The sequence below is a fragment of the Panthera pardus genome, unplaced genomic scaffold, assembly GCF_024362965.1.
Source record: "Panthera pardus isolate Hobbes unplaced genomic scaffold, ASM2436296v1 HiC_scaffold_14, whole genome shotgun sequence".
Taxonomy (NCBI): Eukaryota; Metazoa; Chordata; class Mammalia; order Carnivora; family Felidae; genus Panthera; species Panthera pardus.
In genome coordinates this window covers 248,493-266,685 of record NW_026526699.1, presented here as the reverse complement: position 1 = coordinate 266,685, position 18,193 = coordinate 248,493, and the positions used below count along the sequence as shown (strand labels likewise).

The 18,193-nt window shown below is 46.6% G+C and overlaps 2 protein-coding genes across 4 annotated transcripts in view; both read left to right on the top strand.

Moving 5' to 3' along the window:
• The first annotated feature begins 259 nt into the window (after positions 1 to 259).
• On the top strand, positions 260 to 17,804 carry ZNF26 (zinc finger protein 26). 3 transcript variants are annotated; one of them, XM_019439013.2, is made up of 5 exons: positions 260 to 369; positions 482 to 534; positions 10,384 to 10,492; positions 10,758 to 10,853; positions 15,809 to 17,804. In XM_019439013.2, exons 2-5 carry the CDS (start codon positions 502 to 504, stop codon positions 17,158 to 17,160), a joined length of 1,590 nt encoding a protein of 529 aa, XP_019294558.1. In that variant the 5' UTR covers positions 260 to 369; positions 482 to 501; the 3' UTR covers positions 17,161 to 17,804. The 3 variants fall into 3 exon arrangements, with proteins under 3 accessions (XP_019294558.1, XP_019294557.1, XP_053757810.1); XM_019439012.2 differs by having other exon boundaries at positions 10,366 to 10,492; positions 15,812 to 17,804; XM_053901835.1 differs by having other exon boundaries at positions 10,366 to 10,492.
• Positions 518 to 18,193, top strand: part of ZNF84 (zinc finger protein 84) — a 59,814-nt gene continuing 42,138 nt past the window's right edge. Inside the window, exon 1 of the mRNA XM_053901832.1 lies at positions 518 to 534. The gene's annotated coding sequence lies outside the window, so the exon portion shown is untranslated. The remainder of the gene's footprint in view (positions 535 to 18,193) is intronic.

The following is an 18,193-nucleotide window of genomic DNA, read 5'->3' as shown; positions in this document are numbered from 1 at the left end:
GAGGATTCTGGGAGATGTAGTTTTCTTCGGGGCCGTTCCTTCAGGTGCATCGACGCATGACGTACTTCCGCTGCGCCGCACCCGCAGCTGTAGTCGGGTACTCTCCTGCAGGGCTGTTTCCGGCTCGGTGTTGGTGGACCGGAGCGGGCCCGGGAGTTGCGAGTTCCCGGGGCCCCGGACCCGCGGAAGCACAGACTTAGCCCTGGCCGGCACGTCCTGTGCAGACCGGGAGCTTGGCCAGCTAAGCCCTACGGTCGGTCTGGGGCGTGGTCGGAGCCAGGCCGGCCTCGGGGGTTCCCGTGTCAGGGCCGCGTCGCCGCACAAACTCCTCTCCGACTTCTTCTGCCCGGGGCCCGAGGCCTCGGACGGGTAGGTGACGGGTGCCCGCGGACCCACCTTCTGTGGGGCGGGAGGTCCGTCCTGGGTGGGCGCGGGTGAGACCAGCAGGGAGACCCTCACGGTTCGGTTCTCTGCTCCGCAGTCTGCACGAAACAGCACGGGATGGCCGCCGGGTTCCGGACAGCTTCGTGTTGGGTAAGTAGGGACTTTCTCGTTTTTAAAAAGGTGACTCGGCACTGAGGATGGGCACGTTCATCTTATGGTCACAACCGGGGCCCGAACTCGCGTGTTCCCGCGCTTCACCCCTCCCCGCCCCCTCCTCCCCGTGTCTCTCTGGTCTCTAGAAACGTTCCCTGTTTTCTGGCATTTTGTGTCCGGTGTCCTCTCATTTGAAAGTTATGCTTTATTGCCAGCTGCAGACCCTGAACTTTGGGGGAAATGAGGGTCCTTGTTAAGGGAGCAGGAGGGAGCAGTTTTGGAGCTGGGGAGGGCCAGTGGATCTGGCTGGTGACTAGCCAAGTGATTGATGGAGGGAGCGAGAGGGGACTTGACAGTGATTGCTGAACTTCTGACCTCTTGACAGGGTGGTGATGCTTCCAGTCTTGGGAACGTTATAAGCGACATCCAGGAAAAGAGTGTAGCTTTGTAGGTGTTGAACGTGTGGTGCCTACAGTTGAATCTTAGCTCGAGCGGGAGTTCTCAATTGGAAATGTCCGGATTAAAGGTCCCTGTGTTAGTCGGAGCTCAGGATATGATGTCACAGCGCCCTGCAAAGGGCCAAATGGAGCGTTTGTGGCAAAGACCAGGAAGGACTGTAGTGCAGAAGGGCCAGGGAGCAAGAGAGGTGGAAGTTTGGGAGAGTGGCTGTTTCCCTGTGAATTTGAGAAAAGAGATCTTCATAAAAGCCGTGAAATGGAATACTTCAGAGCAGTATTTCATGAGACAAATGGTATCTTTTGGACTTGGATATTTATAAATCCTAAGCAGTTTTTCCCTACCAGAGAGAACGTTGGAATGGTCACTTCCTGAGAGGTAGTGGGAGTGTTGTAAAGTGAATCACATAAGATCGTGGACAGTGGAGCGTAAGGCAAATTACTGACAGCAGAGACCTTTCTCAGGTGGTGTGACACTTCGTGTGTGACAAGAGTTTGGGTGCCAGTAAGAAGGGAGTTCACTGAGGTGGCCTGAGTGATACACTTGACCTTAAAAGTAAGGATATTTTACTTTATTTATTATTATTATTTTTTTAAGTACTGTCTACACCCAATGTAGGGCTCAAACTCACAACTCTTAGATCAAGACTAAGCCAGCCAGGTGCCCCAGGATCCCCAGGATATTTTTATCCTTCTTTTTTTTAAACGTTTATTTATTTTTGAGAGACAGAGAGACAGAGCCCAAGCGGGGGAGGGGCAGAGAGAGAGGTTGACACAGAATCTGAAGCAGGTTCCGGGCTTTTGAGCTGCCAGCACAGAACCGGGCGTGGGGCTCAAACCTATGAACCGCGAGATTATAACCTGAGCCAAAGTCAGGTGCTCAACTGACTGAGCCACCCGGGCGCCCCTAGGATATTTTTATTCTCAGTAACTATATAGGAGCACCCGGGTGGCTCAGTCGGTGGAGTGTCCAATTCTTGATTTCGGCCCAGGTCATTCCTGGGTTTGTGGGATCTAGTCAGGTCTGCATTGAGCATGGATCCTGCTTGAGATTCTTTCTCCCCCGTCCCTCTCCCTTGCTTGGTCATGTGCACGCTCTCTTGCTCTTTCTTACAAAAACAAACAAACAAAACCATAACCATATAGAAAATACAGTAAGAGAAAACATGTTTACAATAGCAACTAAAAAAAGGTAAAATAAGTGAACGGACTCATACTTTATAAAGAATAAGTAAGTAAACAAGAGTAAATTAAGACTCTTTATTTTTTTAAATGAAGGCTCTAAAACTATTGAATAGTAGTAGGTACCACAGTTGGGTAGGTACTTTGTATGAAATCATGAAAGACTTGTGACGCTGTGAGGCAGGTGTGTCTCCATTCTACAGGTAAGGAAACTGGGAAACCTGTCCATGGTACCAAACTGGTAAAGGATATAAGGGGACCAGGGTTGCAGGGCAGGGACTCAAACAAAGCAGTGTTTTCAGAGTTTGTGCTCTTATTGCCCCTTACATTTTAACGTGAACAGTACTTGCCTGTTTTGAGTGCACGTTTTTTTTTTTGTTTTTAATTTTTTTAATGTTTATTTATTTTTGAGACAGAGAGAGACAGAACGTGAACGGGGGAGGGTCAGAGAGAGGGAGACACAGAATCGGAAACAGGCTCCAGGCTCCGAGCTGTCAGCACAGAGCCCGACGCGGGGCTCGAACCCACGGACCGCGAGATCATGACCTGAGCCGAAGTCGGCCGCCCAACCGACTGAGCCACCCAGGCGCCCCTTGAGTGCACGTTTTGACTTAACAAACATTTATTGACTATTACGCCAGGTAATTTTCTAGGGCATGTAGGGGTGAACGAGATTGTCAGGGTCCGTGATCCCATGCAGGGTGTGGGAGATGGTCAGACATTCCAGAGGAGCATCATAAACAGACAAAACCAGCTGTGAATATCATGCGTGTGAAAGAGAGCGGCTGGGTGGCTACTTTAGATTGGCTTCCTCTCGAGGCAGCGTATAAATAGAATCTGAGTGATAACTTCATGATCATAGGACAGTGGGTGTAGCAGGGGAGGAAGCATTGCAGCCTGGGGTTGCGTTCCAAGCAAGTGGCAGGTGCCTCTGGTGGAAAGCAAGCCCGGGCTGGAGTGGATCGGGTTGGTGCATCAGCCGGGGCCAGATTGTGTAGGGCCCTTTAAGTGAGGGGAAGGATCATGATGGAAAGTCCTAGGAGATTTCATGTTACCTTATGTGATGTTATTATTTTCAAACTGTAGAGAAGTTGCAAGAATAGTGTTAAAAACTCCTGTACGGCATTGTATATAAAAAAAAAAACCCTTGCCCCAGAATTGTCAACTATTTGCCATATTCAGTCTGTCATTTTCTCTTTTCTTCCTCGTCTGTGTGTATACGCATGTGTACACACGCACACTCATTTTCCTCCCTCCCTCTTTGTTCCAGTTCGTGGCATCACTTCACCTCTGAAAGGCAGCTCTTGCCTACACACCTCATCTTTTTTCCCCAGTCCTCTCTTCCTTCTTTCTTTCCCTCCTCCCTCTTTCTTTTCTTCTTTCTCCTTTCTTTCCCTTCCCTGTTATTTTATTGACACATGTATTCTAGCTTAAAAGTATTGCTTTTCCTCTTTCATATTAAACAATTTTTGATTGCATCCTTTTAGAAAGTGGGATTGTAAGACACAGCCAAACCCCCTTTGGCTTCCTCTTCTGTCAAGTGGTAGTCAGTAGCGGGTGCCCGATCTCAGGGTTGAGTCAGGCCCCATAGTGGTGTGGAGCCTACCTAAAATAAAATTTAAAAAGCTTTATAAAGGGTAGTCAGATTGGGGGCTTCCCATCCAGACTTTCCCTTCCCTTCCCTTCCCTTCCCTTCCCTTCCCTTCCCTTCCCTTCCCTTCCCTTCCCTTCCCTTCCCTTTCCTTTCCTTTTTTTTTTTTAAATGCTTTTTTTATTTTTGAGAGAGAGAGAGAGAACGCATGAGTAGGGGAGGTGCAGAGAGGGAGACAGAGGATCCAAAGACAGCAGTGAGCCCGAATTGGGGCTCGAACTCCCGAAGCATGAGATCATGACCTGAGCCGAAGTTGGACACTCAACTGACTGAGCCACCCAGGTGCCCCCAGACCTTTTCTACTGGAAACGTGGTTTTATGTTTTTCTTCTCTTCTGTAAATGGTGCAGTTTGCCATTTCCCCTACATTTGTTTTAGAATTCTTTATGGCAATACATATAGATTGTTGTGTTTCTTTATTCTTTTGAGAGACAAGTATGTTTAAATTTTTAAGAATAATTGATTAAAATTATGATTTTTATGGGTGATGGGGTGGAATGTCAGGTGTGCTTAATTCAACATTTGAAAAGTTTTGTTTCTATATGAATTGCATCATACTGTGTATAATTATATTCCAATTTGAAAAAACGTCACTATGGAATGGATGTACCATATTCTCATTTAGCTATTCTCTTATTGATGGAAATTTAGGTTGTTGAGTGTGTTGCTCTTACAGACTTTGAAACAGTGAACAACTCTGCACGTGTATGGATGTTCCTATCATTAATTTTTGGTGACAAATTTGGTACTTCTACATTCTCTTAAAACACAGTGCAGTCACAGGGCGCCTGGGTGGCTCAGTCGGTTGAGTGTCCGACTTCGGCTCAGGTCATGATCTCGCGGTCCATGGGTTCGAGCCCTGCATCAGACTCTGTGCTGACAGCTCAGAGCCTGGACCCTGCTTCAGATTCTGTGTCTCCTGCTCTCTCTGCATTCTCGCACGCGCTCTTTCCCTCTCTCTCAAAAATAAGTAAACGTATTTTTAAAAATTAAAAAAAAAAAAGCACAATTCAGTTTCTTATAATCATCTTCCCATCCTACTTCCCCTTTCTCTCCTTAGAGGTAATCAATTTGGCGTATATTCTTCTAGATCTTTGTACATACCTTTGTGTATAGCTGTTTATATCCTTAAAACATTTGGTTTATTTGTGTGGGTTATTATTTAAATGGGTTTCACTCTATATAACATTATTTCTGTTTTTTTTCATTAAAAAATATATTTATAGTTGTGTCTGTAATGGTTTTATACATATTTATCCCTGTGTGACTTCTGACTTTTTTTTTCTTTAATTGAGTTCTAACTTAATGATAGTAAAATGCATAAATCTTAAATAGACTATTTATATTCTTTTAGGTTTCTGGACCCAATTCCAACGAGAGGGGTGGGGGTGCAGTTCCCCTACATACAACAGCAAGCAACTCTTGGACACCAGCAGGTTGTCTGAGAATTCAACTTAATTCCAGCACTGTCTGCCCAGAGATGGCACTAGATTTCACAAGCTGAGGGCTCAGTCCCACCAGACTGCCCTTCTTCCCCCAAGCTCAGCCACAGGTTTCAAGGCCCAGGCTGTTGTTACCAGGGTTACAGATGGGAAGTTTCAAAGACTTGCTCCTTAGGTTCAGTTAATTTGCTGGAATAGCTCACAGAACTCAGGGAAACACTTAATTTACATTCACCCGTCTATTAAAGGATATGGTAAAGAACACCAAATCAACAGCCAGAGTTAGAAGCGCACATGGGGAAAGGGCTTGGAGCCTCCGCGCCCTCCCAGGTGCGCCAGTCTCCCCTCTCCACGTCTTCAATCTGGAAGCTCTCCGAATCCAGGCCTTTTGGTTTTTAGGGAGGCTTCGCTGCATTGGTGTGATTGATTAAATCATTGACTGCTGGTGATTGATTCAACCTCTAGCCCCCCTCCCCTCCTTGGAGACTGGGCAGAAGTGGGGGGGCACTCTCCCATCAACCAGCTGCCCATCTGTAGGTTACCTAAGGGTTTCCTAAAGTTGCCGCATTAACATAACAAAAGATACCTTAATCACACTTATCAGGGAATTTCCAAGGGTTTTAGGAGCTGTGAGCCAGGAACCCTTGGATGAAGACCAAATACATGTGAGAAATATGTTTTGAACATTTGAATGACCAGATACTTTTACAAATCACAAGACTGAAGCATACACTGAAGACAAATCAAAATCAAAATAAAGATTTCCGACCCCCTAGCAGGTTCCGTTGTGTTTCCTATCACCACTGCCCCACCCCCCAGGGGCCACTTCTTTTTTTTCTGTTACACCGTAAATCTTGCCTTTTTTTTTTTTTAAACTTAATGTAATTGGAATTCTAAGTGTCTGGGGTTATGTGTCAAAGAGTAAAATTCCTATCTACTTTTAGCTGAATTCTGAATTTTAAGTGTTGGATTCTACTATATTACTTTGTTTCATCTATTAAAATGATTGGTTGGCTGTTCTCCATGAATATACTAGTGTGACTTCACGGATAGATTTTTGTGGGGTTTTTGTTAATTTTGGATTGTCCCTTAATTTTTTGGATAAATTTCCTCGTCCTAGTGCTATGTGTGTGTGTACAGGCCTTGTTACTTTACTAGTATTTTTATCCAGATATTTTGATCAGAGTTAATAATAAATGAGTTAACACTACAGTCTGTGCTGTACTTGCCTGGTTTTGTCTGTGGGGCTTTGTGTAAGTTTGTGTGATATACTGTGTGGGCATCCCATGGTTTCCTGGCTCAACATCAGTTAGACATTTTGGGAATTTTATGTTCTTTCCATGTTGGTAGAACTTACTTAAATGTAGTGTGGGTCCATTGCCTTTCTGGAGAGGGTATACCTTTGTGGGGTTTTTTGGGGTTTTTTTTTGGTTTTATTTTTTTTAGTGTGTTTTATTTTTTATTTTTTGAGAGAGACAGAATGCGAGCAGGGGAAGGACAGGGAGAGAGGGAGACAGAGAATCCGAAGCAGGCTTTAGGCTCTGAGCTGTCAGCACAGACCCCAATGCAGGGCTCGAACCCACAAACCATGAGATCATGACCTGGGCTGAAGCCGGACACTTAACCAACTGAGCCACCCAGGTGCCCCAAGAGGGTATGCCTTTGATTGCTACTTATTTATTTAGTTTTTTATTTTAATTTTTTTTTTTAAAGATTTTAATGTAACCTCTGTACCCAACATGGGGCTTGAACTCCTAACCCTCAGATCAAGAGTCGCATGCTCTTCTGACTGAGCCAGCCAGCGTCCCACTACTTATTTTGTGACCATTGATTAGTCAAGCTTGCTTTTTAAATTATTTCTGGGCCAATTTTGGTTACTTTTACTTTTTTAAAACAATTACTTAAATCCACGTTTTTTACAGATTACTTTTACTTTCTTAGAGGATTTTTGCTTCTTAAGTTTTCAAATTTATTGGAACAAATTTGTAAATATAGTTAGGTCTGCCACCATGTTTGCTTTAGAAATGTGAATTCAGCACAGTTGGTACCGTAGGGAACAGCGTGAACTTTCTGTCTGACTTCAGACAGGCCTCTTTCCACTATTTTATGATCAGCTGCAGCCCCTCTGACATCCAAACACCAGGTCTTGCAAAGTGAAGTGCTGTATTGTCATTTTATATATTTCTTAAATAAAAGAAATATTTTTATATATTTCATAAATGTTGTCATTTTATATATTTTATATATTTCATAAAACTTCTGTTTTTGGTAGGTTCCTGGTGTTCATTTTTATGTGTTGCTGACAAAGGTGTTGTGCCCCAACCCCATTCTCCCCATAATCCCCGTGAGTTTGCTGTGTGACTTTGCATAGTGATGATTTTTTGCAGCATACCTGTCACATTATGGTAGAATTGCCTCTGTATAATAATCTCATGAATTTAACAGTCTCAGAGTTATGGACTCTGTCCTGGTCATAATAGTTTTCTTTTTTTTAATTCCTGCGTTTCTTGACCAGGCTTGGCCAATAAAAGCTTTTTAAAATAGTTTCTTTGTATTTTATTTTTATTCTCATCAAGCTCAAAATATAGTAAAAAGCTTAAAATAAGCCTCATGGCTTGCCTCCACTCTCTGCTCTGCACCTTTTTTCTTCCATCCTGTGCCCACACTCAGCCATTTGGTCCCTGTTCACTCTTGTGCCCCTGCCGTAGCTTTTACACAGTCACATTGGTGTGCGTTGCTTTGGTTTCTCCTCCGCCATAAAGTTGCTGGCTTGATGAGTGGCCTGGGCTTGATCTGGATGCAGGAAGTCGCGGCCTCATTTTTCTCCATCACAACCTCAGATATGCCTGTCAACTCTCCCTGTCCTTGGCTCCGGCGGTTGTGTCGGCGAGCATTCATGATTCTCTGGTCACTTTCAGATATTGGAGAGTCCAGTGTATGCTCTATTCCCGCCTCCTCTCCTCGCCGGACTTAGGCTGCGGAGGAGAGATGGGAGGGCTCATCTCTTTACTCCCACTTCCTGTGGAGGCTCCTCCTGGGTTGGGAAGATCAGTGCTGAGGCCAGAGAAGCTCCTGTTGTCAGGTGGTCCGTGCCCAGCACCACCAACACGGTTGCTTGGAGCCTGAGACGGGCCCCGCCCTGTATTTCCATGTTGTGAAGCGATTCTCTGTCGCTCACCTCTGCAAGTTCCCCCAGAATTCACTGTCTCTTCCCACTGCAGGGTCTTCCTGCAGGCAGCGCTGTTGGGTTGGGATCCTGTCAAGGGGGATCAAGTTCAGGAATCTTTGGGTGTCACTTCACTGCCTTTGCAGAGTGCTCCAGAATCCTCATCTTCAGGAATTCCCAGAGTGCAATGTACCAGATTCCTGCTTTACTGAAATCCCTGAACACAGACCAGTTCCTTCTGACTGGGCTCAGTGGACATCCACACTGCCTCTTCCTTCCCTCCCTTCCCCCAGTGGCCTGCTTCAGGGAATTGTGTCCGGCTGCTTCTCCAGCCTCTCGTTCCCCTCATTTCTTCTCCCTCAGGCATCCTCGCCTTGTTAAAGGGCCGCGTCCTTGCCGTCCTCCTCAGCACCCTTCTCTGTTGGCCATGTCATACCCACCAGGATGTCATCTGGCTCTGTTCTCACTTGATGCCCAGAACCCAACCACTGCTTATTACTCCAGTGCTCTCACTCTGGCACCAGCCACCTTCATGGCTCCCAGATCCAGGACCCTCCCTCCTCCGTGGCAGGAAGAATGCTGTCAGGTGTGAGTCAGAGCACTCTGCTCTTGTCTGAGGCCTTCCGACGGCCCCTCCTCTCTTGGAATGGAACCCCAAGACCTTCCCATTCCCTTTGAGCCATGCAGGACTGTGTCTTAGTTTTCATGTAGCCTGGAGGGCTCTTCCTGCAGAAATCTTGACATTCCTTCCTACATCGCTTGGGTTTCTGCCAAATGTTGCCTCACTGGAGGGCTCCCTGATCACTCCATCTTCCTATGCCTGCTTCCTGAACTCTGTCCCCTTACCCTGCTTGAGTCTTGGCAGAGCGCCGTCCCCACCTGCTTGGTGGGTAGTTACAGGTTTACTGTCACCTCCCCCTGAAGGAACAGAAACCCAATGTGCATTGCTGAGCCCCCAGCACCTGGGACAATCCTGGCACTGTCGGTGACTCATAAATGCTTGTTGAACGATCAGTACTTTTTTGGTCCCATGGAAGGATTTATTACGAGCCTACTGGGTAGTTCGCGTTTACGGCTCACACAGAACTGCCAGCCCACCCCCACCCACAGTGGCTCTCCATCGTCTTCAGCTCTGCAACACGAGCTCCAGGCCCAGAGTCTGCTGGAGGGAACCCTGCTTGGCCTCAGTAATGGATCCCTTCTTTTTTTAATCCAAAAAATTTTTAATTTTTTTTTTTTTGAGACAGAGCACGAATGGGGGAGGGGCAGAGAGAGAGGGAGACCAAATCTGAAGCAGGATCCAGGCTCTGGGCGGTCAGCAGAGAGTACGACATGGGGCTCGAACTCACAAACTGTGAAATCACGACCTGAGCCGCTGAAGTTGGATGCTTAACCAATGGAGCCACCCACGTGCTGCTGGGCCCCTTGTTTTTTAATTTATGTATTTATGTATTTATTTATTTAATTTTTCTTATGGTGCCAGGCTCTCACTCCCTCTGAGACTCAAGATGGGTTGAGTAGCCGTGAAGATGACAGCTACTTTGGAGGGTAGCCCTTCCCATGTGTTTAGAATTGTTCTCTCCATTCCTGGGCAAAATGTATCCTGGATAATTTTTTTTTTATCAAAGATTTGAAACACCTGTTTCATATGCATGTATAGATGTTTATTTCCCTCTACAAGACTGAGAGCTTCTTGAAGGCGGAAGCTGGTTGTGTTCATCCTGATATTTTCAGGATCAAAAACAGTATTTTGAACATGGAAGCTCAAACATTTTTTTGTTTTGGTTTGCTTTTATTCTAAAAGCCTGTGCTGAACTGGGCACAGGAGGCAGTCAGTCTATGGAGGAACATTTCTCCTTTCCCGGCTCCTGTACATCTGTCCACATCACCTAATGCGGTGGCGTCCGATTGAATGGGATGTATATTATTACAGGGGTTGTTGTCATTCAAGGATGTATCTGTGGAGTTCACCCGGGATGAGTGGCAGTTACTGGACTCTGCGCAGAAGTACCTGTACAGGGATGTGATACTGGAGAACTATAGCCACCTGGTGTCTGTGGGTAAGTGCGGCTTCTTCGTTGAACTCCGATCACGAATTATAAGTTGCCATCCTTTTTTCTTTTCTTTATCTACCCTGAGGTCTCTAAAGTACTTAACGATTATGCACTTGAGCTTTGGAGGTCAAAGGCTTCTAGTCCCTATTTGGCCCTCATCTCCTAATTGTAATCTTCCCCCCAAGTGCAAGTGAGCAGTTTCACTTTGTAGTTCCAGACCCCTGAGTTCCTAGCAGCTTGGCCCACATCCTCTGTGATTTTCCATCAACAGGGTATCATGGTACCAAACCTGATTTAATCTTCAAGTTGGAGCAAGGAGAGGAGCCGTGGATAATAAATGCCAAAGTTTCCCGTCAGAGCTGTCCAGGTGGGTGAGTGGGAACCAGGAAGGTGTGGGTGGGGGTGTGAAGCACGGCTTGCACTTAGGCCGTGTTGTGCGGAAACTTTCCTTTGAGGCCCTTGAACCATGGGGGGCGCTCGGGACGGGCCCACAAGCCAGCTCCTCGGGAAAGGAAGGGACCATCGCTCTGTCCACGTGTGGGTTTTTGTCTCTAGCTCTGAGGGGCAGGCACACCCTTCCTGTCTGCACTCTGCTCAGATGCTTTCTGGGTTAGTTTCCTTCCCCCCCGTGGTCCAGGGCCGCCTCAGCCATCCCAGCCTCTGAACAGTCCTCTCTCCTCTCCTTTTGTGTGGCTTCGTGCCCTCTGCTCTCCTTATGTGTACTTCCTCTCTTCCTTCCACAGATGAAGCCCTCAGTCTTTTCGTCCTTTGCTCAGCATCATTGTGTTGCGTTATTTCAGCGCTTCCTTTTCTCAAACTGGTCACCTTGAAATTACAACTGTTGCTTTCTTGGGCACTTTTCTTAAAAGGATTCCAAAACCTACCACGGACTCACCTGTGTCATTAAGTGATTTTGTCACCTTACATTTCCTGGCTCCTTACTCTTCCCTTCGGAGTCGTACAGAGTTTCCCAAATTTACCTGTTCTTTCCTGCCGATATTGTAACGACTGAAAGTCTCTTGCGCTCTGAGGATTTAAGCTTTCTTTCCCCCGTGTTGTAGCATCCTGTGGACATCCTTGTCCTCTTTCTCCCGCCCTCTCGTCCTGGCTATAAATGCTCATAAGAGAGCCGGGCTTCCTCACTCATTCTCAGCAGCAGAACTGGGAAAGAACGCTTCTCCTGTGCCTTCCTCACTTTGATTACTGCTGCTGTTGCACTTGAGCTACCACGACCCGGCTCTGCAGGCTCTCCTTGGGTGCCCCGTCTCCCTTCTCCTTTGCCAATATCGGTTCTGCTTCTGTTTTTGCTAGTAGTTGAACCTTTGGTGGTGTCTCCATAGCTCCTATGTCCTCAGTTGTCACCCAGACAGGATCAGTATTTTCCCAGGCGTGGACAGCTCAGATTCTTAGCCATATTTGAGAACTCTAGTCTTTTCTTTAGCTGTTCCTGCTGTAGTTATTTTCATAAACGTCCCTGTCACTAGTTTGAAGAAATACACAAGTATCTTACATCCCAGATTCAACCTGAGTAAACATTAAAGAATTTATAGTTTCAAGTGACGCTTGTCTGGCACAGGATGGCAGCTCCACAGTGGCTCAGCGCAGAAGCTCGGTGATGTCAGGGACCAAGGTGCCACGTGTGTCCCTTTCTCACCCTCAGATGTTATACTTTTCTTCTGCCCAGGTGGGTACCTTCATGCCGGGCATCACATGAAGACACAGTCACTGGATAAGCCCTGGTTTTTTCCAGAAAATCCCTTTCATCAGTCCCCAGAATTTTTCTCAAAGCCTGCCGGCATGTTTTCTTACAGTTGACACGCCAGTGTCTGAACTAGCCGGGGGGCGGGGGCGGGGTGGCAGAGCTTGGTGGAGCCCCACGTGGGCCCTGTCCTCCCCAGTCAGGGCTGGTGCTCGGGAGGAGGGCAGTACCGTTGGGAGTGGAGTGAACAGTGTGTGCTAGGGTCCTGCCTCTGGGTTTTCATCACATTGCCCTTCTTGCCACCTGGACGCCTTTAAATGTGCAAATGTGAACATGAAACACGGTCATCGCTTCTCCGGGGAGCGGTACATGTTCTTATCCTGGACCTGAGTCCAGTCCCAAGTCCAGAATTTCTTGAGATGTGTGTGGTATCAGCAGACAGGTGTGGCTGTGGCCTCACGATCTGAAGTGATGGGGTGAAAAGATCGACGGTCTGTTCTAGACACATGCAGTAGCGGGGAAGGAACTGGAAGCTATGGTAAAAGCTTCTCTTTCCAGAGGGGTGGATGAGGGATGGCAGTCATCACTGGTCTGTCGCACACTCTCCTCCTTGGGAAAAAGTTCAAGGAGGACTTCTTGCCCTGGCATTGGTGTAATTTCCCTGTTCAGTCTTCTCTTTTTGTGCTGTGCAGCCCCTGGTGAGATAAGGCTTGGGGAGAATGGCCCGTGTCTGTTGGTGCAGATTTGGGGGTATTTAGGGCTAAAAAAATCATAGGCTGTTATCAGATCAGGCTCAGGTTCCCTTCAAAACTTCACAAGTGTCCGGTTAGTTTTTTTTTTTTTTCCCTGACTAATTCTGTTAAGCCAGTAACAACAACCAAAAATTGTCCGGACGTGTCTTCAAGCCTGAGAAGTCCTCTCTTCTAGCCACTGGTCTTGGTATTATCACCCCATCCCCCCATTCTTGAGTTTAGTGGGCCCGCTTTGAGGTACAAACCATACTCCAAATTGTTTCCACGTGAACAGGGAGAGAGGGTTTAGCAGGAGGTCCTCAGGAAGCAGGAGAGCTCCTGATGATTCCACGGTGTGAAGCTGTCGTGGGATGATGAGGCTGTACCCCGATGAGTGCTCGACCCACACCTGCCACTTCTTTCCAGGCGCCCTGTGTGGACATCACACTCACCATGGCGTGACTGGGCCTCATCGCTGTGCGGCCTTCAGTGTCATCCGCTCCAGGGCTGTTTTGGTACCCCTGCCCTGGGGGGTCCTGTCCATCACAGCATGGAGATCAGCCCCCTCTTCACTGAGCACTGACCTGTGGTCCGTGTGCCTGCTTACTGTCTCCATTTGGATATTTGACTGGGATCGTTAGTGTAGTAAGATTCAAAACAAAGTCCTTCGTTTTTCCTCCAAACATGGGTCTCTCAGTGTTTTCCCTCTGCAAGGGCAGCACCCCGTTTCTCAAGCCTACAATCTGGCGTTAGTAAAGCGTCCCCTTCTCAGCTTCTCCTTCATCTGGTCCTTTGGTAGGTTTTCTTGGTTCTGTCTCCGTGTATGTTGCACATTTGCTCAGCTCCAGAGCTCAGTCTGAGCCACTATCAACGTCTTCCTGCCTTACTACAGCGGCTTTCTCGTTGGTCTGTCAGCCCTTCTCTTCATCTTTTCTTTTTTAATTTTTTTTTTAACGTTTATTTATTTTTGAGACAGAGAGAGACAGAGTATGAACGGGGGAGGGGCAGAGAGAGAGGGAGACACAGAGTCAGAAGCAGGCTCCAGGCTCTGGGCCATCATCAGCCCAGAGCCCGACGCGGGGCTCGAACTCACGGACCGTGAGATCGTGACCCGAGCTGAAGTCGGACGCTTAACCGACTGAGCCACCCAGGCGCCCCCCCCTTCATTTTTTACTTCACAGCCAAACATCTTCTAAAAGCATGACATGAAAGGGGGGCCTGGGTAGCTCAGTCAGTTAAGTGTCCAACTGGTAATTTCAGCTCAGGTCGTGATCTCAGGGTCATGAGATTGAGGCCTGTGTCATGTGGAGGATTCTCTCGCCCTCTCGCCCTCTCTCCCTCTCTCCCTCTCTCCCTCTCTCCCTCTCTCCCTCTCTCCCTCTCCCCCTCTCCCCCCCATCCTCTCCCCTCTGCCCTTCCCCCGCTCTCACACATGCTCTCTCCCCCAAAAAATGTTTCAAAACATGTTTTCTGGAAAAAAAAAAAAAAAAAAAAGAACAGGGGCGAGTCGGTTAAGCATCCAACTCTTGATTTCGGCTCAGGTCATGATCTCACGGTTCGTGGGTTCGAGCCCCACATCAGGCTCTGTGCTGACAGCTCAGAGCCTTCTTTGGATTCCGTGTCTCCCTCTTTCTCTGTCCCTCCCCCACACGCACACTCTCTCTCTCTCATAGATACATGTACTTAAAAGCAGAACACGAATCAAGATGTTCTCTAATTAAAACCCCTTGGTAAGATGAAAACTTTTTGTCATGGCCTTGCCTGTTTGGTTCCTGCCTCACTCTATTCATTCAGTGGGCTTTGACTATCCTGACCTCTTTCTATTTCTTTTTTTTTTTTTTTTTAATTTTTATTTAAAGAAGGCACATGCAACATGGGGCTTGAACTCACAACCCTGAGATCAAGAGTCTCATGCTCTACTGAGTGAGCCAGCCAGGTGCCCCATTTTTTCTGTTCCTTAACTGTGCAAGCAGGTTCCCTTCTCAAGAACTTTGTATGTGCTTTTCCTTCGGTTTGAAATGCTCTTGCTTTAATTTTCGTGTGGCTAACTCAATCTTCTATTTTTTTTTAATTTTCACTTTTTCTAAATATTTATTTTTGAAAGAGAGAGTGTGCGTGGGGGAGGGGCAGGAAGAGAGGGGGACAGAGGATCTGAAATGGGCTCTGCGCCGACAGCAGAGAGTCTGACGCAGGGCTCCAACTCATGAACTGTGAGATCATGACCTGGGCCCAAGCTGGACACTCAACCACCCGGGAGCCCTGCTAACTCGCCTTTTAGTGTCTCGTTGTACCTGTCTGAATATTATACCCTAGTTACTCTGTATTGTCTCAGTTCACTTTTTGAGTAATAAGCATCTGTAATAATGACATTTCGATATCAGGTAAATGACATTGGCTCCTAAGTGCAGGCTAAGCTTTGTAAGCCTCTGTTTTAAAAGCCATTTTGGGGGCACCTGGGTGGCTCAGTCGGTTAAGTGTCTGACCCTTGGTTTTGGCTCAGGTCGTGATCTCGAGGTTCATGAATTTGAGCCCCACGTTGGGCTCTGCACTGACAGTGCAGAGCCTGCTTGGGATTCTTTTCCCTCTCTCTGCCCCTCCCCTGCTCACCTGCTCATGTTCTCTCTCTCTCTCTCTCTCAAAACAAATAAACTTAAAAAACCATTTTTAATCACTGCTAATTTGCCACCCGTATTTCCGTAATGGGCTTGGTTTCACGTCGTTCCTCGTGCTCCCCAGCTCAGAAAGAAGGCATGTACACTTGGCCAGTATTTCTTTCGAACCAGTGTCTGAGGTCTGTTATCAAAAAAAGACTCATTACGTGGCAGTTTTAAAACTAATTTGATATCAGCTACATGTGATGATTAAAAAAATATATATGTATTTTTTTCTTAGAAGATTGGAAGGAATGGTACCAGAAAAATCCAGATGAGCTTGAAAATGTTGAGAGAACTTATGCTTGTAGTGCATTTGGAAAACTTAATCTGAGCAGAACCCATGTTTCTTCAAGACAGAGAATCCATAAGTATAACACACATGGAAGAGGTTTGACGCAAAACTCAGGTTCAACCAGAAACTGCCTGAGAAAAAGTCCTGATAAGTTTCATGGATACGAAGAATCATATTTTCTTAAGCATCAAAGAGCTCACAGTATAGAAAAAAACTGCGTGTGTAACGAATGTGGGAAAGCTTTTCGTTGTAAATCGCAGCTGATCGTCCATCTGAGAATTCATACGGGAGAGAGGCCTTACGAATGCACGAAGTGTGAAAGGGCGTTCAGCGCGAAGTCAAACCTCAATGCTCACCAGAGGGTCCACACGGGAGAGAAGCCCTACTCCTGCAGCGAGTGCGGGAAAGTTTTCTCTTTCAGGTCGCAGCTCATCGTCCATCAGGAAATTCACACGGGAGGGAAACCTTACGGCTGCAGTGATTGTGGGAAAGCCTACAGCTGGAAATCACAGCTCATTTTACACCAGAGAAGCCACACAGGAGTGAAACCTTATGAGTGTGGCGAGTGTGGGAAAGCCTTTAGTCTGAAGTCCCCGTTTGTTGTACACCAGAGGACTCACACGGGAGTGAAGCCCCATAAGTGCAGCGAATGTGGGAAAGCCTTTAGGAGCAAGTCCTACCTCCTGGTTCACATCAGGATGCACACAGGCGAGAAACCTTACCAGTGCGGTGATTGTGGGAAAGCCTTCAATATGAAGACACAACTTGTTGTTCACCAGGGAATCCACACGGGAAATAATCCTTATCAGTGCGGTGAATGCGGGAAAGCCTTCGGTAGGAAGGAGCAGCTCACTGCGCACCTGAGAGCCCATGCCGGGGAGAAGCCCTACGGGTGCAGTGAGTGCGGGAAGGCTTTCAGCAGTAAATCCTACCTCGTTATACACAGGAGAACACACACAGGAGAGAGACCCTATGAATGTAGTTTCTGTGAGAGAGCCTTTTGTGGGAAATCACAGCTAATTATACACCAGAGGACTCACTCGACAGAGAAGCCCTACGAATGCAGCGAATGTGAGAAAGCCTATCCTAGGAAGGCTTCACTTCAGATACACCAGAAGACTCATTCAGGAGAGAAACCTTTTAAATGTAGTGAATGTGGGAAGGCTTTCACCCAGAAGTCGTCCCTCAGTGAACATCAGAGAGTTCATACAGGAGAGAAACCGTGGAAATGCTCCGAATGCGGGAAGTCCTTCTGTTGGAATTCAGGGCTTCGTATACATCGAAAAACTCACAAGTGAGAAATTGAAGTGAAGTAGACGTTAGAAACTCTCTCATAGAAGTTGATCCTCAGGAGACTAAATGATAATATGGGCGGGATGCACCAAGCGGGAAGTCCTAAAAATACACTCCTGCCGATTGAGTCCGAGAGAGACGGTCATATTTGGAAGAATGGGCAAAAGCTTTGAGAAGTAAGGCCTACAAGTCTCTGTAGACAAGAACTGAAGGAGTGAGGAACAGTGACATCAGATGCGGTGGTGTCATTATGAAGATAAAATTCAGAGAATTCGTATTTAAAACCTTCTAAATTTAATAAATTGGAAAAGCATTGTCCCATAGAAAATGTTATATGTGGAGAGTCACATTCCAGATTTGAAGCTATGTTTTAGATTGAAGAAAACCTCGATTATAAATGGTAGATTTTTTCATGGTGGAGTATAAAGTTGATTTTTATTTTGATATGTAAATAAAGCGGTGGAGGAAAATGGCAAGGAACATATTCTGAGGGTTGAGAGATATTTAGTGTGACTTTCCTGAGTAACACTGAATAGCATTTTTAAAAATTTTTGGTATTTTATTTTTTAACGTAACTTGTTAGACATATATTTGGTAGCTTGTGGAATAACATCCCCCCGATATTCTCCATATTAAATGCTAAATATCAGTATTGTCTCTTCATTTCTTAGCAATATAACAGAAATAATGTTGGTTTTAATAATGAAAAGATACTGCTCCCTAAATGAGTTGACTCACTCACCGATCTACGTAAGTGGGTCTGGCAGTTATTACGCGGCTGCTGCATAAGAGAACTCATTGGAACGAACGTGGATTATATGTTAGCAGTGCGGGGTCTGTTCACGGGTAAGAGCACAACTAGTTTTCTCTGCAGAAGCACCTCTCGTGCGCGTTGTCCGGTTGGCGTCTTTCCGGGCATCTGTTCATCAGCCATTGCTGGGTCTTTGCTAGATTTTGAGCCTCAGATTCAGCGTCACATGAACCAGAAGGGAAGTGTGGGAACTCACTTACTCTTGCCCCAGAATTGAGACCATCAAT